At 36.6% G+C, this 21,848-nt stretch overlaps 1 protein-coding gene across 1 annotated transcript in view; it reads left to right on the forward strand.

Annotated features, from left to right (window-relative positions):
* UBR5 (ubiquitin protein ligase E3 component n-recognin 5) overlaps window positions 1–21,848 on the forward strand; it is a 131,418-nt gene that overhangs the window by 40,300 nt on the left and 69,270 nt on the right. The window contains exons 2-9 of the mRNA XM_068983714.1: window positions 4,668–4,712; window positions 5,315–5,396; window positions 5,873–5,949; window positions 6,650–6,769; window positions 17,601–17,790; window positions 18,354–18,513; window positions 19,122–19,271; window positions 20,996–21,207. Of these exons, the coding sequence (XP_068839815.1) occupies window positions 4,668–4,712; window positions 5,315–5,396; window positions 5,873–5,949; window positions 6,650–6,769; window positions 17,601–17,790; window positions 18,354–18,513; window positions 19,122–19,271; window positions 20,996–21,207 (1,036 nt within the window). The remainder of the gene's footprint in view (window positions 1–4,667; window positions 4,713–5,314; window positions 5,397–5,872; window positions 5,950–6,649; window positions 6,770–17,600; window positions 17,791–18,353; window positions 18,514–19,121; window positions 19,272–20,995; window positions 21,208–21,848) is intronic.

Here is a 21,848-nt window from a genome sequence, read left to right on the forward strand (position 1 = left end):
CAATCCCAAAGAAAGGCAATGCCAAAGAATGCACAAACTACTGCACAGTTGCATTCATTTCACACGCTAGTAAAGTAATGCTCAAAATTCTCCAAGCCAGGCTTCAGCAATACGTGAACCACGAACTTCCAGATGTTCAAGCTGGTTTTATAAAAGGCAGAGGAACCAGAGATCAAATTGCCAACATCCGCTGGACCATGGAAAAAGAGAGAGAGTTCCAGAAAAACATCTCTTTCTGCTTTATTGACTATGCCAAAGCCTTTGACTGTGTGGATCACAATAAACTGTGGAAAATTCTGAAAGAGATGGGAATACCAGACCACCTAACCTGCCTCTTGAGAAACCTGTATGCAGGTCAGGAAGCAACAGTTAGAACTGGACATGGAACAACAGACTGGTTCCAAATAGGAAAAGGAGTATGTAAAGGCTCTATATTGTCACCCTGCTTATTTAACTTATATGCAGAGTACATCGTGAGAAATGCTGGGCTGGAAGAAGCACAAGCTGGAATCAAGATTGCCGGGAGAAATATCAATAACCTCAGATATGCAGATGACACCACCCTTATGGCAGAAAGTGAAGAACTAAAGAGCCTCTTGATGAAAGTGAAAGAGGATAGTGAAAAAGTTGGCTTAAAGCTCAACATTCAGAAAATGAAGATCATGGCATCTGGTCCCATCATTTCATGGCAAATAGATGGGGAAACAGTGTCAGACTTTATTTTGGGGGGCTCCAAAATCACTGCAGATGGTGATTGCAGCCATGAAATTGAAAGACTCTTGCTCCTTGGAAGGAAAGTTATGACCAACCTAGATAGCATATTGAAAAGCAGAGGCATTACTTTGCCAACAAAGGTCCATCTAGTCAAAGCTATGGTTTTTCCAGTCGTCGTGTATGGATGTGAGAGTTGGACTGTGAAGAAAGCTGAGCGCCAAAGAATTGATGCTTTTGAACTGTGGTGTTGAAGGACTCTTGAGAGTCCTTTTGACTGCGAGGAGTCCATCCTAAAGGAGATCAGTACTGGGTGTTCATTGGAAGGACTGATGTTGAAGCTGTAACTCCAGTACTTTGGCCACCTCATGTGAAGAGCTGACTCATTTGAAAAGACCCTGATGCCGGGAAAGATTGAGGGCAGGAGGAGAAGGGGAGGACAGAGGATGAGATGATTGGATGGCATCACTGACTCAGTGGACATGGTTTGGGTAAACTCCAGGAATTGGTGATGGACAGGGAGGCCTGGTGTGCTGCAGTTCATGGGGTTGCAGAGTCAGATACGACTGAACTGAACTGAACTGAACAGTTAATAACTTTAAGCATTGTAAGCTTTTGGACGAGGATCCTTTGATGTAGATGAGTGCCTGATAATTTTGGACAAACATTCAGTAACTTAGTAAATTTAAATGAATGTGATCAGTGGCCTGCAGTGATTCTGAGTTTTGCATGTCTGCCCAGGATTCTGTAATATTAAGGGGAACAAAGTACTCCGTATTTTGTAGTTAGTACTTTGTTTTTTTTTTTGCTTTGAAGATTTCTTTGTTACTGTTATCTGGGATCCATGTAGAAAAAGGTTTATGGGGCCAATTAATTTTTTCGTTAAAATAACTATCTTGAAATTTTGAAAAATGATATATATTTTCTATAAATTTGGGGGATTGAATTTAAGAAATTAAACAAATTTGATATTTAGAGACGCATTCTTAAGTGTCTATGTAAAGTCAGTTTGTGTATGAAAGTTTCAAATGGGTAAGATGAAATTGAATATGACAGTAAATACTGTTTCAATATAAACGTTAACATAAATATCTTCCACTGATGTATTTGCTTTTCATACCTTCTTAACAGTTTCAAGATTAAAAAGAACTAGAGAGGACTGATTAGTCTTCCTTCACATAGATGAGACCAAAAACTTAATGGGCTACTAGTGGTAGATGAGCTGGGAGTAAAGCCTGGATTTCTTGTCAAGCAGTGGGTATCATTTCCAGTACAAATGGGTGTACATTTCAGATACAGTTAGGAGTCCACTATGATTTTTGATGATAGAAAGTTTTATGTCTGTAACCATTTCTTCTATCCCCTTCCTAATGTGAAATTTGCTTTTGAGTTCTTGAATTGTTATTTTATTTCTCTTTATTTCTAGCATTTTGATATCCTCAAACTCTACTTTAGTTTTATAGATACTACCTGTGGTGGTATATGGAGCCTTGAAAGCATCATTTAATTCTTAATCTCAGTTGTCCAGTTTTGAGGACACTCACTCCCCTATGCTTTGTGAAAACTCTGGAGAGTTTGGCTAACAGTGTTGGGCTAAGAAAAAAGGAATGGAAATGAGGGATTTAGTTGTATGCTGGTGAACAAGTATCTTTTGACAGTGTCACTACTGTGGCTTTTGGGAAGTGAAGCCTTCCTTGGTCTTATCTCACAGTCTCTCTGCTCTGTTATCTGCTGAAGAGTTTTATACATGGCTCAGAGTGAATGTGGGCTGAGGAGAGAGAGCTCCTGCCTCCCTGCTGGGTCTCCTCGAGCCTGTGGTTATTGCCCAGAACAGAGCCTCCCAGTTTATTTTCTTCTCCCCATTTTCTAGTCAGCCTTCTTCCAGAGCTCATGAGTTCCACAGTGCATTACTCTTCCGTTTTCTCTTGTCTTGGAGCACAGATATGTGCATTGTAAACAAGCAGACTGAGATATGGTAAAAAAGCTTGACTTCAAAGGACTGAAGAAAACATTTTTTGTTAATGAAAGACTAGGAAAATGAAAATTATTTTATTGAGAGCCAAATCAGAGATGATCAGATGCTATTTGGGAGTGAAAATTAAGTATGACATCATTCAAAAGTTACTTTTGCTTGAAAGTGTTAGTCACTCAGGCGTGTCCAACTCTTTGGTACCCCATGGGCTATAGCCCACCAGCTTCCTCTGTCCATGGAGTTCTCCAGGCAAGAATATTGGAGTGGTTGCCATTTCCTTCTCCAGGGGATCTTCCCAATCCAAGAATTGAACCCTCATCTCATGTCTTCTGCATTGGCTGGCGAGCTCCCAGGCGCTGCCTGGGAAGCCCTATTTTTGCTTAGGAATATGGTTTAGTGTTGGACATTTGGTTATACTTAGAAGAGGGCATGGCAACCCACTCCAGTATTCTTGCCTGGAGAATCCCATGGACAGAGGAGCCTGGGGGCTCCAGTCCATAGGGTTGCAAAGAGTCAGACACGACTGAAGTGGCTTAGCACAGCACCATTTGCTTATACACATTTTAGTGTTTCAAAGATGCTCCTCGTAAAGAACAGAGGATAGAACTTTACTAGATAAAGTTGAAGGACAGTTGGTACCTAGTAGAATCTCTTATCAGATAATTAGCTTATTTGCCCACACATTGTATGATTTGTGGTAACTTTTAAATCCTAAACTAGCTTTAAGTATGTTTAATTTTGAGTATCTATACCACTTTAGTTGTTAGTACGAATGACTGAAATTTGATTTTATGTATTTTTGTCACTCTTTACAAAGCAAACTTTATGAAATTTCCTATTGATTTACTGTTCTGTTTTTTTCCCCTGTTTTCTAAAATTCTCAGTTTATTTTTAAAAGAATAATTTCTGAAAATTATTTTTCAGTTATTAATAATAATAAAACAGATACTGTTTTCAAAGATCAGGCATTTGTTTAGGTAACTTAATAGAACTGAACTCTTAAAATCTCTACATTTGATTACATCTTTCTATTATAAAATGACTTCCTTAGGTTGACAGAAGTACCTAATTTAAATGAATATTACAGTTCTTTATATTAACTCAAGACTGTTCTTTGAGAGAAACAGCAAAATGGTAATAAATAACATGAGTTAATATCTCTGTTAGATAGCCCTTTGAGATTTTTCTAAGCATATTCAATAACTCTTAAAAATGTCAGGTGTTGTCCTTGTTTTACAGATATGGTCACTAAGTTTTTTTTTTTTTTTTTTTTTTTTTGCAACTCCACAAGAACACGAACCTGGGCACCAAGGTTTTAATTTGTACTATCGTGTGTCACAAGGCCCTTCTTCCAGAACTTTTAAAGTCAGTTTGGCTTCTGGATTGTTTCTGCCTTGTTATATTAAATTCTTTAACAGTTAGATACTTTCCAGATAGTTTCACTTCGTGGTATACCTGTACCTTCGAGAATCTCTTTCAGCATATGTAGTACGGTGTTTGAAGAATTGGCTTTGCACTGGGCATTGATTCAGTTGCCAGTTCTACTGCTGGTTTGTTAAAATCTGGAAGCCTGTTCCTCTTCTGTAAAATAAGATGATGACTGAAGTTACAAATGAGGTGGTGAGGGAAGGCAACTGCAGGGTTGACTTACGGCTTTTTAGAGACAGAACTTAAAGATTATATACAAATCATTTTTGCCTTAGTAAATTTTTTGTGGTGGTGCGATGGTAAAGAATCCAGTTGCCAATGCAGGAGACCCAGAGACGTGAGTTCGGTTCTTGGGTCAGGAAGATCCCCTGAAGAAGGAAATGGCAACCCACTCCAGTATTGCCTGGGAAATCCCATGGACAGAGGATCCTGGCGGGCTATAGTCCATGGGGTCACAAAAGAGTCGGACATGACTGAACACACACACACGAGAACTCTTTTGTTTACAGAGGCTCTGTATGTGTTGTTTATTCAATGCTTTGTTTTGTTTTTAAAGGTTACGAGAAGTTTCAGAGAAACTGAACAAATACAATTTAAACAGGTAAGAGTTTTTAAATATTTTGTGTTTCCTGAAAAGAATAGCTTTTTTAAAAAACAAAAATTAGGAAAACGTACTCATGTTTAGATAGCAGCTATTAAGTATATTTTAATCTAGCTGTCAGCTTTTTATGTGTGAGTTCATTTGAATTATAGTTTGTGTTCATACTGATTTTTAAAAACTCTGCCATACCAAAGAGGTATAATGACTATAGATAATGTATTTCAATTATTGCTTTAAAACATATAAATATTAGTTTTTTTAAAAATGAGTTTTGCCAGCAATTCTTTGGTTAATTGAAATTGCAAAAACCCTCAAGGGTGTATTTGCCATTTAAAAAATAATTTTCTTATTTAAATTCCTTGTGGCTTTTCATCATAATGATAGGGTGTTATAATTTTCATTTTATATATATATACACACACACATACACACGCTCACACATACGTATGATTTTATTACATGGTATACACATACACTCACACGTACACTCACACACATGATGAGTGTATGTGTATACCATGTAATAGTTTCTAGTAAATACTATGACTTCGGAGGAAAGAGAAATAATAACTTTGCTTGCATGTTTTTTTTTTATTCCCCAGCCACCCCCCTTTGAATGTACTGGAGCAGGCTACTATTAAACAGTGTGTGGTGGGACCGAATCATGCTGCCTTCCTTCTTGAGGTAAATTGTTTACTCTTAAGTTAGTTAGAGAAGTGAAGATGAGTGTCAAAATACAACTGTGCATCATCCCATGTCTTCCTTTTGGAAGGAACGAGGAAAAGAGCAGTTTCTTATGATAGTTATTTCAGAGCTCACCCAGTTCCATTTCCTTATTGTATAAATTCTCTGGCCCAGAGAAAGTGTAAATGATTTACTAGAGCTTGAAACTAGTTAGTAAGAGAATGGGGAAGTTCCTGATATCCAGTTATTTTCTTACTCTGAATTCTGTTAGATTAAGATATTTTACATTATCTTTACTGGTTTCATGGGAACGCATATAAAACATACTTCTGGCTTCAGGATGAGTGCCTTCTGGAAGGGAGCTTATATTTTGGCTTTTTGAATTGACAGTGATAGATACATAATCTGTTCGTTGAATAAACTCAAGTTTTAATGCACATTTTTACTTGGGAAAGTTCTATTTTCTTTGCTTCTAGGATGGTAGAGTTTGCAGGATTGGTTTTTCAGTACAGCCAGACCGATTGGAATTGGGTAAACCTGACAATAATGATGGGTAAGACATTATGTCCTTTCTATTTAATAAATAATTTAATTCTTCAAGGTATAATATTCCATCTGTGTTTTGATTTTGGGAACCTTCAAGTTAAAAAGCATTGTAGAAAACCAGATGCTTAAAATAGAATGCAGTGGTTACTTTGTAGTTTGATTTTAATTTTTATGTAAGCAGTGATTTTTAACTAAAATATTCACATTAAAAGTAGCAGAGGAATCAATGATCACTTAACAGAATAGGTTACCAGAAGTATGATATGTATTTGGTAGATTCCAAGTCAGATTTACTCTTTGAGTGAACTGCCTTTTCAGATCATGTTTTTTCCCCCTTAATATTCCCAAATCAGGTAACTCAATTGGAAATTAATGAAGTCTTCAAAGTTTTAGTCTTTATAAAGGATGACAGGTAAAAAAGATTGCTAGATAATGCATGATGACTTTCAATTGACTGCTTCTGAGGAAAGTATGATTACTTTTAAAAATCTAAGAAACAATTTGTTTGCAGCTAAACCATGAAAAAGTCAGACAGGAGTGGGATTGTTACCAGGTTACAAGTTGTTAGATTTGCTCTTTGTTCTGAAGTGTCCATCTCAGTGAGAGTCATCAGAATTGTTAAGCTGATATTTTATGTAGTGAAGCCTGGAATTCCTAGGCAGTTGGGGACTTTTCCGTGATTTTTCTACCTCTTGTTTTTTTCCCAGGTCAAAGTTGAATAGCAGCTCTGGGGCAGGGAGGACATCGAGACCTGGTAGGACAAGCGACTCCCCGTGGTTTCTCTCAGGTTCTGAGACTCTGGGCAGGCTGGCTGGCAACACCCTGGGGTAAGCTGTGGCCTGATGATGCATCCACTGGTCTGTGAGTGCTGTCACTGCGAGTGGTCGTCTCAGTGTTACCTAGTGACGAAGCCAGGGACCTCTGGGCAAGGTCTCCTGTTGCTCAGAATGAGCCACCATGACTTAAAAGAGCCCACATAGGCTAATTACTGTTAACCTAGGTTTTTGATCTTTTATAAATGTATAGTGGCTATATGCATTTATGTCATCTATGTTGTTTTTTAAATTTCAGTTATATTATCTTTGGTCTTATTTTTGATTAATTCTTGGGTAAAAAAAATAGTAACATTTCTTTCTAGTATCCAAATCTGGTGGTTCTTTCTGAATAAATTTAGTGAGGCTTCAAACTATTATGTAACTAAATTTTACTGCCTTTAATGAAATCTTTTTCACTTTAAAGAAATTATTGTGCTTTACTTGACATATAACAGTTGCAAGTACACAACATAACAATTCAATATTTGTGTATACATGTATATAAATGTTTATGGCCCTTGAACAATGTGGGATTTAGGGCACATTTTTGATCCTGTACAGTCAAAAATCCACTTGTAACCTCTGACTCCTTCAAAACTTAACTACTAAAAGCCTCTTGTTGACTGGCAGTCTTAGGGTTAACATAAACAGTTCATTAATATGTATTTTGTATGTTATATGTATTATATTCCATATTCTTATAATAAAGTAAGATAGAAAAAATAAAACATTGAGAAGAAAATACATTATACAGAGTGAAGTAAGCCAGAAAGAAAAACACCAAAGTACAGTGTGCTAACATATATATATGGAATTTAGAAAGATGGTAACGATAACACTGTATGCGAGACAGCAAGAGACAGAGATGTATAGAACAGTCTTATGGACTCTGTGGGAGAGGGCGAGGGTGGGATGATTTGGGAGAATGGCATTGAAACATGTATAATATCATATGTGAAACGAATCGCCAGTCCAGGTTTGATGCATGTTACAGGATGCTCGGGGCTGGTGCACTGGGATGGCCCAGAGGGATGGTATGGGGAGGGAGGTGGGAGGGGAGTTCAGGATGGGGAACACGTGTACACCCGTTGCGGACTCATGTTCAGTTCAGTTCAGTCGCTCAGTCGTGTCCGACTCTTTGCAACCCCATGAACTGCAGCACGCCAGGCCTCCTTGTCCATCACCAACTCCCGGAGTTCACTCAGACTCAAGTCCATCGAGTCAGTGATGCCACCCAGCCATCTCATCCTCTGTCGTCCCCTTCTCCTCCTGCCCCCAATCCCTCCCAGCATCAGAATCTTTTTCCAGTGAGTCAACTCTTCTCATGAGGTGGCCAAAGTACTAGAGTTTCAGCTTTAGCATCATTCCTTCCAAAGAAATCCCAGGGCTGATCTCCTTCAGAATGGACTGGTTGGATCTCCTTGCAGTCCAAGGGACTCTCAAGAGCCTTCTCCAACATCACAGTTCAAAAGCATCAATTCTTTGGCGCTCAGCTTTCTTCACAGTCCAACTCTCACATCCATACATGACCGCAGGAAAAACCATAGCCTTGACTAGATGGACTTTAGTTGGCAAAGTAATATCTCTGCTTTTCAATATGCTATCTAGGTTGGTCATAACTTTCCTTCCAAGGAGTAAGCGTCTTTTAATTTGATGGCTGCAATCACCATCTGCAGTGATTTTGGAGCCCCCCAAAATAAAGTCTGACACTGTTTCCACTGTTGCCGTGAAGTGATGGGACCAGATGCCATGATCTTAGTTTTCTGAATGTTGAGCTTTAAGCCGCCTTTTTCACTCTCCTCTTTCACTTTCATCAAGAGGCTTTTTAGCTCCTCTTCACTTTCTGCCGTAAGGGTGGTGTCATCTGCGTATCTGAGGTTCTTGATATTTCTCCCGGCAATCTTGATTCCAGCTTGTGTTTCTTCCAGCCCAGCGTTTCTCATGATGTACTCTGCATATATGTTTAATAAGCAGGGTGACAATATAGAGCCTTTACATACTCCTTTTCCTATTTGGAACCAGTCTGTTGTTCCATGTCCAGTTCTAACTGTTGCTTCTTGACCTGCATACAGGTTTCTCAAGAAGCAGGTCAGGTGGTCTGGTATTCCCATCTCTTTCAGAATTTTCCACAGTTTATTGTGATCCACACAGTCAAAAGCTTTGGCGTAGTCAATAAAGCAGAAATAGATGTTTTCTGGAACTCTCTTGCTTTTTCCATGGTCCAGCGGATGTTGGCAATTTGATCTCTGGTTCCTCTGCCTTTTCTAAAACCAGCTTGAACATCTGGAAGTTCACAGTTCACGTATTGCTGAAGCCTATGACAAAACCAGTACAATATTGTAGAGTAAAAAAGAAAATACATTTACAGTACTGTTATCAGTACTGTAAGTTTGTACCATCTATTCGCAAAATGAATTGTCTGTCATTCCTATATGATACAAAACTCTAGATGGTATATGTATTACTAACACTAGACATCAAAAATGGGAAGATAATGTGAAAGGGAGATTCATATTTATTGTATTTACAGATACAGTGATTGATGCATTGATAGTGAAGAAGCAGCAATATGACTACTTCATGGGAGCCTAATTTAAACACTAATGAATGAATGGTTATAAAAACTTTATGGCATGTAGTATTACAGTCATATTTATCATATGACATTAGAAACGTTCATTAAAAAGAAACTACTTACCTGTGATGATAGACTGAAACGCTGTTTGTCTAATTAAGAGAAAGAGACACGTACTGTGTGGTAATGTAATTCTACAAAAGCAGAGTTGTAACACAGTAAGAAAACTCATTGAGCAAGCAACAGTAAGAAAACTAACATTATTAGTTTTATATTAAATATCACTCACCTTATGCCTATGTAAGCTTAGGCTACTGTCTACAAATATTTTATGCATTCATGACATAACTTTCTCTTAACTTTTTTGGAGTTTTTCCAGGCTTCGTGGTTCATCTGTGAGTTTTTAAAATTCCTGTTAGTCCCCCCCGCCAAAAAAAATCCAATATATTTATTGAAGAAAAAATTATATAAGGGAAGCCACACAGTAAAAGTCTCTGCTGTTCAAGGGTCAACTGTAATGTGAAAGGAAACAGTCAGTTATTTAATACCCATCACCAAATCTGGTTACAGATTTTTTTCTTTCGATGAGGACTTTAGAGATCTACTCTCTTATCAGCTTTCAAATATACAGTACCTTGCTGTACATTTTATCTCTGTGACATTTATAACTGAAAGTTTGTACCTTATTTTTACTTTTAAATTATTTGTAAAATTTTTACTTTTACATCAGATACCTCTTAATTCCATATTCTCTAAAGCTGTTATGTCATTGAACTAAAAGAATCATATACAAATTCCAAGCCAGATGGTTTTATTCATTTTATACCTTGATTTCTGAATAGCTAGATCTTCTGAAATTACCCATTTAGTGGTTAGATAATGTCAAAGCAATGGTGTTAGCATATGTGTTCAAAAGATAATCAGAGAAATAGAAGCAATTTAAATTGTTTCAAAATATAATTAAGGAGAGGAAGATGGTTTTAAACATTTTGACTCTCTTGCTAAAGCTACATTTAAAAGTTGAGATCCCATTTTATCTGATAAACTTGCAAAGTGTTTGATTTTATTTAAGAAAGCATGCTATTATGTATCATACTATGCCAGACTTTACCTGTTTAAAGATTAAAATTTAGTTCTTTTTTTATTTGAGGGATTGTCACATTGTAGCCTACAGGCTATATCTGTCCTGACTGCCTCCTATTTTCATTGAGACAGCTATACTTGATGCTTTCTCTGTGGTTGCTTTTGTGCTAAAATAGCAGAGATGAGTTGCCATGACAAAGACTGGTGAGCCTACAAAACCTAAATAAATGATTTACTTTTCTGTACTTTACAGTTTGCTGATCCCTGCTTTAGTTTATTCATTTACCATAGTGGCATTTGTTCCTAATGCTGTACTCTTTATTTCTAAATTTAGCTGTTCATTTGAAAATTATTTGACTTTTAAAAATTGCAAACTTTCACCCAGCTTCCCCAAATGTTAACGTTTTACATAATCATAGTACAGTTACCAACATCAGGAAATCAACAGTGATCAGTGCTTAATCTGTAGAGTTTATTCAGATTTCATCACCTGTCCCACGAGCACGTTGCTCTGCTCTGGGATTCAGTCCAGGATCCTCTGTTGGATTTGTTGTCATGCTTCTGTAGTTTCCTCCAATCTGGGACAGTTTCTCAATCTTTCCAGATAAGTTTGAAAACTGGTTATTTTGTAGAATGTTTGATTTTTGTCTCTTATTTCCTCATGATTAAACCCAGGTGATGCATTTTTTTTAAGTCTTTATATTTTAAGAGCAGTTTTCGAGTTCACAGCAAAAATGAGAAGGTACTGACTGTACAGGGATTTTCATACTCCCCCTGACCACATGTGTAACGTCCCTTGTTATCAGTACTCCCCACCAGAGTGGTCCATTTGTTATAGCTGAGGAACCTGCACCGGCACATCATCACCCACAGTCCATAGTTTCCATGAGAGTTCAGTCTGGGTGTGGTACCTTCTCTGGATTTGGATAAGTTTATAATGACATGCATCTTTGATTGCAGCATCATACAGAGTAGTTTCACTGTCCTAAAAATCCGCTGATTTTTTTTTTACCATCTCCATAGTTTTGTCTTTTCTAGAATGTTGTATAGTTGGAATCATTCAATGTTTAGCCTTTCCAGATTGGCTTCTTTCACTTAGTAGTATGCATTTAAGGTTCCTCCATATCTTTTCATGGCTTAATAGCTCATTTCTTTTTAGTGCTGAATAGTATTTCATTGTATGGATGTATCACAGTTGATTTACATATTCAGCTACTAAAGGACATCTTGGTTGCTTCCAAATTTTGGCAGTTATGAGTAAAGCTGTGTGGTGGTTTTTGTGTGGATGTAGGTTTTCTGCTCTTTTGGATTAAACGCCAAGGAGCACAGTTGCTGAATTTGGCGTTCTGGATTTTGGTCATTTAATAGGCGTGTAGTGGTGGCTTGTTTTTTTTAAATTCGCATTTGCTCGATGATATATGAAGCACCTTTTTGTATGCTTATTTGCCCCATGTAGCTCTTCTCTGGTGAGTTTTCTTTTAAGGTCTTTGGCTCATTTTTCCATCAGATTGTTGATATATTTTGGATAACCATTCTTTAATCAGATAATGTCTTTTGCAGTTATTTTGTCCCAGTCTGTAACTTGTCTTTCATTATCTTGACAAGCATCATTTACAGAGCCAAAGTTTTTGACTTTAATGAAGGCTAGCTTATCAGTTACTTATTTCATTGTGCATTTGGTGTCATATCTAAACAGTCATTGCCAAATCCAAGATTGTCTAGATTTCTTTTCTGCTATCTTCTCGGAGTTTTATAGTTTTGCATTTTACATTTAGGTCTATGATCCGTTTTAATTTTTGTGAAGGTCTGTGTCTTTTTTCCATGTGGATGTCCAGTTGTTCTAGCAATGATTGAATCAGCTGTCTTTGCTTCTTTGTATTGCCTTTGCTCCTTTGTCAAATATCAGTATTTATGTATTTATAGGGGTCTGTCTCTGGGCTCTTTATTCTGTATAATTGATCAATTTGTTTTTTTCTCCAGTAGCACACTGTCTTGATTACTGTTCGTTTATTAGGGTCCAATCAGTCAAAAGAACTTTGTTCTTCAGTATTGTGCTGGCTGTTTAGATCTTTTGCCTTTCGCTATACATTTTAGAATCAGTTTGTTGATACAAAAAACGTGGTGGGATTTTGATTGGGATTACAGATGATGCATTTTTGGCAAGAATACCACAGAAGTGATGATGTGACCTTCTCATTGCATCATATGTGGAGGCACATGATATTGACTTTTCTCATTACCATGGTGGTTATCCCTGACCACTTAGTTAAAAAGTGAGGTTTGCCAGGCTTCTCAAGTATAAAGTTACTATTAAGATTTCCCCCTTTGTATTAATGTATTTATATTAATACACAAAATAATGTATTTTGTGGGGAGATGGGCTTCCCTGGTGGCTCAGCTGGATACTTCCTGACTATGTAAATAGTCCATTTTCCATCATACTTTTGCTCATTAACTGTAGACTCCATTGATAATTTCTTCTTTCATTACTGTGGTGTTGACCAAGTAGTGCTTTTTAAAATATGTTTTTATTATTTCTTTTACACTCATTAATTGAAATTTGACTGTAAGGAAGAACTTTTCCTCCTCTCCCATTTCTTTTTTATTCTATTTTATTCTGTTACTGTTGAGTTATTTATGTTATTATGGTCTCATGGATATTTGTTTTATTTTACGGTTTGTAATCCATTGCTGTTTCTGTTGCTTAAATTATCCTAGATTTAAATAATTGGATATAACCAATTATAATAGACTGCATGACAAGATGACTGAAAGAGAGTAGTGGAATTTTATGTCTTTGGTAATGAAATACACAACAAAGATGATAATAAAGGAGTACATTTGAGCCTGGATAAAAACCTTAGTAGACCTGCTCTAAAAGAAGGTTAAGGCTAATTTTAAGACGTTAGAAAGCAGGGAGAATCATTAGTTTTTGTGTTCCTCTTACTTATGCTTGATTATATTCCTTTTTTGAATCATGTTTTTATAAACCTGCTCCACCTCAACAGACTCTGTGTTTTAGCATTGGGTTCATGATTGCAATTCTGAAAAACGTCACAGTGTTCCCACTGACTAAGCCATATGTTTACCTTTATTTGGTTTTGCAGATGTCTACAAAATGTAAGCACTTAAAGGCTGATTGTTTCTCTTGGCCTGTATGAACATTTTTCTCAGTTTGTTGATGGAAAAATTGTAACCAGTATTCTGTAAATTAAGAAATTTTAAAGTCAAAAATGTTACCCTTCATAATACATTTTCTTTCTCTGAGTTGTATAGTTCCCCCCTCCCCCCACATTCCTGTGTTGAAATAGTAAACTTTAAAGAAGCTTGCTATTTATTAGAGAATCTAGGGTATACAGGTGCAGTCATAAATGAAAGACTGTCCCCACAGACCTTGGTCTCCAGCCCCTTCCTTCAGAGTCCTGGCTTGTTCCCTTTGGGTTCATAGAGGTGTTGTGAATCAGGTGGTCTCTGTTTGAGAACTGCATTTGAAAGATTTTGGGATAATTAATACTGTTTTTCTTTGCTGTCAGTGTGGGTAATTGAGAATTGATTATGTATTATAACTGATCATTCTTAGGAATACATAACAGTCAATGTTTCTAGGACTTTTAATGTTTTTCCCTTGGGGGTTTTGCTAATTGGCAGTGTGCTAAGGCTTTCTAGCTGCTGTTTTTTCTCTTTCATAATTACTCAGATTTATCCTGGGAGATATTTTAAAAATCTCCAGGATATTTTTGTTAAGCGCATTTCAGTTGGTCAAGAACACCAACTTTGAAGGGGAAGAACACCAACTTTGTTTGGAGAAAGAGAGTGTGTGTTTAAAGAATGTTTAAAATGGAAATATTAGTTTCTAAAGTCTCTTTATCCATTGTTTGTTATCACCCATTTTTAAAGGAGGCAGCTAAACAGTTGATGTTACCATAGAAGTCTACAGGGCCATTGTTACCAAATGCAAACTTCCATTTCTCTCCCATCCCCCGCCCTTTAATCTTAAGAAAAGCTGCAAACTTGTTTTTTTATGGGAAATCTTCTGACTTAAGTGTTGAAACTAGTTAATATTTCCGTGGAAATAAATGTGTACACATGCACAGGCACACACATACCTATCTAGTATGTAAGCCTATGTTTGTATGCATGTGTATATGTATATATTCTTTTAAATAAGCTTCATATTTTTTAACAGTTTTAGATTACAGAAAAATTACAGAGGTAGTACTGAGAATTCTTGTATGCTCCATACCCAGTTTTCACTATTAACATGTAACATAAGCCTGGTACACTTTTTATAATTAATGTATGTTGATAAATTATCATCAGCTGAAGGCTGTAGGTTGTTCACATTCCCTCATTTTTTTCTTAATGTCCTTTCTGTTCCAGGATCCCATCCAGGATACCACAGTGGATAGTTGTCATTTCTCTGTAGGCTTTTCTTGTTTATGACAGTTTCTCAGACTTTTCTTGTTTTTGATGCTGTACATTTTTTTAAACTAGCCAAGTATATGGACAGGACTTATCCCATGGGTATTAAGATTGTTATCCCTTGGGTATTAAGATTGCAAACTGGATTAATTCCATATTATGCGTGATTTTCCCAGTTGATTGGAGTCACTTTGTGTATCTTGAGTATTATAATGGGGTCAAATTGTAGGATTAATTTGATGAGTGAGGTGTGGGTAGTAGAAACTGGTTTTTACATTATTTTTGAGTTTAATATTAAAAATATTTATATCTCACTATATATATATATCGGAGAAGGCAATGGCACCCCACTCCAGTACTCTTGCCTGGAAAATCGCATGGATGGAGGACCCTGGTAGGCTGCAGTCCATGCTAAGGGTCGGACACGACTGAGCAACTTCCCTTTTACTTTTCACTTTCATGCATTGGAGGAGGAAATGGCAACCCACTCCAGTGTTCTTGCCTGGAGAATCCCAGGGACGGGGGAGCCTGGTAGGCTGCTGTCTATGGGGTCGCACAGAGTTGGACACGACTGAAGTGACTTAGCATATATATATATATATATATATATATATATATATATATAGCGAGAAAGAGAGGCAGAGCTCACTATAATCATAGTATATTTAGTCAAACGCCTTCCTCTTTCTCTGGACAGCAAGCTGGATAGAGGAATGTTTAGCATCGGTTGAGGTAGGAAGTCTAGTAGGTTGTTTGGATTCCAGCAGAAGAAATCCTGCACTGTGGGTGTGAGTAGGAAAATGTGGTATCCTCCATAGTAACAGTCAGGTTAATGAATGGGCAAGCCAGAGATATTTTGACCTTTGTCTTTCAACTAACCTCAGTTGAGGTTTTGTGTAACAGAGATTGCAAATTGGCCATATAACTTACTGTCCAAACTGGGAAATTTGGGAGTGAAAATAATAATAGGCTCAGACAGTACGCTGACTCTGGTGGTATCTCAGGCAAACTGGGGACATAACAGTTACACTAGTTAAATCTTTTTAAGACTCTAGTGTGGTTCCTCCTGTTTTCAAGTTGAGATAATAAATTTAGCTTTTGACTGTTAAAAACTTATACAAGAGTAGTTCCACCTGACTTAATTTTGACAGCTTACAGGAAACCATGAAGTAGAAATGCTGATTTAATATTTTATTTTAATATCTATTTGTATCTTTCATTGATCCTTTATTATGTTCTGTTGCATAATTGTCACAAAGCATATAAGTTGAAAACATGTCTGTTTTCTAGAACATAGCTTTTTTTGGATAACACATGACTTTATATTTTTAAAATCATGTTTAGAAACACATTACATGAAATTTATCATCTTTACAATTATAACTGCACATCTCAGTTAGTATTGAATATAGTTATACTGTTGTGAAGGAATGCTCCATAACTTTTTCATCTTGTAAAAATGAAACTTTATCTCCATTAAACAGCTCCCTCTACCCCTCTTCCTAGCATCTGGCAGCCACCATTCTACTTTCTGTTTCTGTGAATTTGACTACTTTGGATATCATTTGTGTTTTTGTGATTGGCTTAATTTCACTTGGCCTAATATCTTCAGAGTTTATGTTGTAGCATGTATCAGGATTTCCTTCCATTTTAATGGTGAATAATATTACAGTGTATGTGTATATACCACGTTTTGTTTAACCATTCATTTTTCATTGGATAGTAGGTTGCTTGTACCTGTTGGCTCTTATGACTAGTGCTGCTTTGAACAGGGGTATATAGATATCTCTTTGGGACTCCGTTTTCAATTCTTTTGGTTTATACCTAGAAATGCAACTGCTGAGTCATACACAATGGTTCTGTTTTTAATTTTTTAAGAAACTTTGTACTGTTTTCATAGCATTGCACCATTTTATAGTCTTACCAACAGTGCATGAGGGTTCCAGTGTCTGTACATCCTTGCTAACACTTGTAGTTTTCTATTTCTCATGGTAGCCATTCTAATGGGTGTGAGGTGATATGTTATAGTTTTGATTTGCATTTCTCTCATGGTTAGTGATGCTGAACTTATGCTTATTTGGCCATTCTTGGCCCATTTTCTAAGTCAGGTTATTTGATTTTTGTTGTTCTTGTTGTTGAGTGTAAGAACTCTTTATATATTCTGGATATTAACCTCTTATTAGATACATGATTTACAACTGTTTTCTTCCATTCTGTACGTTCCTTCCTCACTGTTGATTATGTCCTTTGAGGCATAAAATCCACTGGGATTTTGCTAGGGATTGTGATGAATCTGTAGATTACTTTAAGCAGTCTGGATATCTTAACAATATTAAATCTTCCAAGCCATGGACACAGGTGTCTTTCCATTTATTTGTGTCTTTAAAATTTAAGCTTTGAATTTTACTTTTTGCATTACAGACTGTTGGTAGTTATGTCTGATAGGTCATTCATGCAAAGAGGAAATGTATTATAACTCATTTTAGAGTCATGTCTAGAAATGCTAGGTATGTGGTTCTTTAAAAAATGCACGTGGTATTTATGTTTTAAAAGTGAGGTTATATTTAAGCATTAAAAAAAATTAGAACTGTTATTTTAAAGGTCAGTTCTACTATCTTGTTCTGTCAGAATACTACTGTAACATACCATGTCAATTAGAAAAATAGCTTTTATCATGTCCTAAGAGAGTGAAAATGAGACCTGGAGGAATCTTTCTGAATGATTATTTAAAATGCTTATTCTATAAATTCTCCGATAATTTAGAAGTCGCTGGAGTTCTGGAGTGGGTGGAAGTGGAGGAGGATCCTCTGGTAGGTCATCAGCTGGAGCGCGAGATTCTCGCCGACAGACTCGAGTAATTCGAACGGGACGGGATCGGGGATCTGGGCTTCTGGGCAGCCAGCCCCAGCCAGTTATCCCAGCATCTGTGATTCCAGAGGAGCTGATTTCACAGGTATGGATCCTGTGGAACACTTAACATAAAAGCAGGACAGGGTGAGGTTTAACTAAATACAGTGGGCTGTAGCCATGATTTATGGTAGCCTGTCCCTTTTCCAGGGCATCTTCCCAACCCAGGGATCGAACCCAGGTCTCCTGCATTGCAGGTGCATTCTTTACCAGCTGAGCCACAAGAAAAGAAAGAAAGTGAAGTCGCTCAGTCGTGTCCAACTCTTTGCAACCCCGTGGACTGTAGCCTACCAGGCTTCTCTGTCCCTGGGGTTTTCCAGGCAAGGGTACTGGAGTGGGTTGCCATTTCCTTCTCCAGGGGATCTTCCCAACCCAGGAATCGAACCCGGGTCTCCCGACATTGCAGGCAGAGGCTTTACCCTCTGAGCCACCAGGGAAGCCCAGCTGAGTGACAGGGGAAGCCCAAATATAGTGGGCTGTAGCCATGATTTATATCATGAGTTGTGAAATACTGCTTTTCTGTTTTGATCCTAGAAAACTCATTCTGATTTTTAGAAAAGTTACGAAAAAGAAAATTAACGTAGCACTCTTCCTTATTTTTTATTTCAGGCCCAGGTTGTTTTACAAGGCAAATCCAGAAGTGTCATTATTCGAGAACTTCAGCGCACAAATCTTGATGTAAACCTTGCTGTAAATAATTTACTTAGCCGGGATGATGAAGATGGAGATGATGGTGATGATACAGCTAGTGAATCTTATTTGCCTGGAGGTTGGTGGATCACCATCATGGTTCTCTCATCTCTAGGGAGAGGTGTTTCTTTTTTTTTTTTTTTGACTGGGCAATGAAATGAAATGAAAGTGCAGTGGGTTTTCTGACTGTTCTTTTCAAGGTGGTAGGTATTTCTCCCTATAGGGTTTGGTTGTAAAATCTTTTTTAAGGGAAAATAGGGACCTGTTTCTGCTCAGTGGACTTGTGTTTCATCCTAATAAAGGCATGGATGTATGTGCATAGCTTTATTGCTGACTGACAGATGCCTCTGGAATGTTGTTCTGATGCTGTTATTACTGAATATGTAATAACTGAACTGCATTTAGATTTTGACTGTATCATCTTTGTGATGTCACAAGAATCTTAAATAATGATCCTTTTTTCTTGTGATTATTTAGGATGTAGCCCAAGCAATAATCATGCAATTGATGTTCCTTGAACTCTGTGTTAATGATGTTAACTTTATTTCTTAGGTAGTTACTGCTTCTCTTCTCAGGTTATGTCAGTAGTCAGCCCCTGATTTTAATGTTTTAACTTTAAGGGATTTTTCAGTGGTCTACAGATTTTTTCTCTGTACCTGTTTCATTTATATTTGTTTCACTTTATAGAGGATCTTATGTCTCTTCTTGATGCTGACATTCATTCTGCCCACCCAAGTGTCATTATCGATGCAGACGCCATGTTTTCTGAAGACATTAGCTATTTTGGTTACCCTTCTTTTCGTCGGTCGTCACTTTCCAGGCTAGGCTCATCTCGAGGTAATTGTGCATTTATTTCTTGGTGATTATTGGCTGACTGGAGAGCTAGTGGTAGAATTCTTTGTATTTGAACTTTTAATATTACACTAGATGAAATCATTATTTATTAGTGTTCTTGGATGCTTTGGCATTAAAATAATTATTTTTGATTTTTGAAGAGCCACAGTAGAACTTTAGAGATGATTTTATCTATTAATGCATTATAGAACACACATAAAGGATTATGTTTTATCTAACTATATTTTTTAATTTAGGAATATGGATTCTGAACTAAAAGCAGAATTCTACTTAACAGTGACATGCAGCATTCAGAAAATAAGTCTTTCTAGTTTATTTGATTAAAATAAGGTGATTATTTTCTTCATTTTAAATCCAAAAAAAAACTTATTGGAATGAGATTGATCCATAATAAATATATATAAATACTTAGCTTATTAAAATAGTATTTTCAGAAGTTAAAATCTTGAAGAGCTTTAGTTCATAGTAGAATTTAGAAAGATTATGAAATCGTACAAACAGAAGCCTTTCTCTGTATATGTTGACATATATTTAATTGGCATTTTAACTTTTTAAAGGCAGTATATTTACTTTTCAGAAAGTAAAACTCCTTGATTCAAATAACAGGAAGGAATCAGCTGTATTATTTACTTAGCATTAGTAAACTGGAAAAGATGCTATTTTATATTAAGACTGTACTGCAAATGCCTACTATTTGGAAGCAGTTTTAAAACAACAGTCTTACAATAATCTTTTAGTATACTGAAACTGTTATGTAATAGCTTACAAATTCTTTAAAAATAAGTGAATATTTTACTGCCTTAAATGCATCAAGAATTACATTTCAAATATTCAGTATCTAACAAATAGCTCCTTCTAAATTTCTTCCTTTTGTTCTTCCTTAGGGCATTCTATGTGGGCATCTCTTTCAGTCTGAACCATATGAAATTGGTGGTACTTGACCATGTTTGACCTGCATGGATGGCAGTTTTATATGGTTCAACTTAATATTGTTTTTAATCCTTAATATCCAAGTCTTAGAAAGTTTAATTGCCTAGTTAAAACAGTAACGTGTGAGCAACCTGAAAACTTGTTTTAAAAAGTTCGTAAGCCAGTTTCAGTGGTAGTATTTTTATAAAATAGTTTTTCTATAAAGATTCTTAAAATAGAAAAAAAATTCTGAATTTCTCAGAATTTTCTAAATAAGACTTATCACAAAAATCTAGTCTGTAAAATTACTCTAAACAAAGATTATAAAAAAATTTACAGTTAATGGATTTTTATTTTACCCCTTTAAAGTTTTTTCCCCCCTCTATGTGTAGAATCTCTAACAAATGCTATTTTTTGGTTTATATATCTATCTAACATGTCAAAATTTTAATTTATGAATAGTTTCTAATAGATAAATTTTAAAAGTTACGGTAAGCATTTTTAATGAAAACTAGAAGTTTAAAACTCCATGTAAAATGTCCAGAATCTAGTTTGAAGCAATTCTGCTCTAAAAGCATATATTTGGATTCAGAAAAATGCTTAAAGAACTAGTTTACCATTTTCATACATTCACTTGAAAGAGTTAAATGTTTTGAATGTTGCATGTCAGGCTTATTAGATAAATACTTACATTAAATTCTTGTGGGTGGATAAACTGCTGTTAGTTGCATCCTAAAGGGTCTTTACTAGAGAGTGGCTTACTTTTATCCCACTGGTGTGACCCAATTGCATACCAGTTCTCCTTCTTCCCTTAGAGAGAGACTCTGAGCTGTTGCGTGAACGTGAATCCGTTTTACGTTTACGTGAGCGAAGGTGGCTTGATGGAGCCTCATTTGATAATGAAAGGGGCTCTACCAGCAAGGAAGGAGAGCCAAACTTGGATAAGAAGAATACGCCTGTTCAAAGTCCCGTGTCTCTTGGAGAAGATTTGCAGTGGTGGCCTGATAAGGTATTTGAAAAAAATCCCCATCTCTTCCATTTTAAATGGATTCCTGGCACACACATTACCGCACTCCCCCCCCCACAAAAGGTTTCTGTTTTATTTCAGGTTTTTGTACTGTCATTTAAAATGCAGACATAAAGTGATGTTTTTGTTTCTTTTAAAATATAAATAATCTTGATTTGACACTGCAGGAATCATTTTAACGAGATGTGTTCAGTGGTGCTATTTTTTTTCTACTTAATGAAGTAAATCAGAGGCATCGGGATGGCAGTTTCAGATAAGACATAAGCATTCTGTTTCAGGATTTCTTTTCTAGTGATGCTCTCACCAGTAACTGATGGTATATTTCTTGATAGAGATTTGTTTTGTGCTGTCGAATGGACCCAGTGTCTGCAGAGAAGGTTTCATTGATAGACATGCATGTGAGGGCAAGATTAGAAATCTGTGTTTCTTTGATTAGTTAGCTTTCCCGATTGATGTCAGTGAATTCTGACATGCTCTTTGCTCTAAAAACTGTGGGAGACAAAGCAGGCTGGACAGGAAGAAACTGGGGGAGTGATGCTCCGCATCCTGAGGAGTGGTACATGGCGGGCTTCTAGATAGCAGCCAGGACTTAAGTGGTGTGAATCTTTAAAAATCCATCACAG

The sequence above is a fragment of the Capricornis sumatraensis genome, chromosome 11, assembly GCF_032405125.1.
Source record: "Capricornis sumatraensis isolate serow.1 chromosome 11, serow.2, whole genome shotgun sequence".
NCBI classification, from domain to species: domain Eukaryota; kingdom Metazoa; phylum Chordata; class Mammalia; order Artiodactyla; family Bovidae; genus Capricornis; species Capricornis sumatraensis.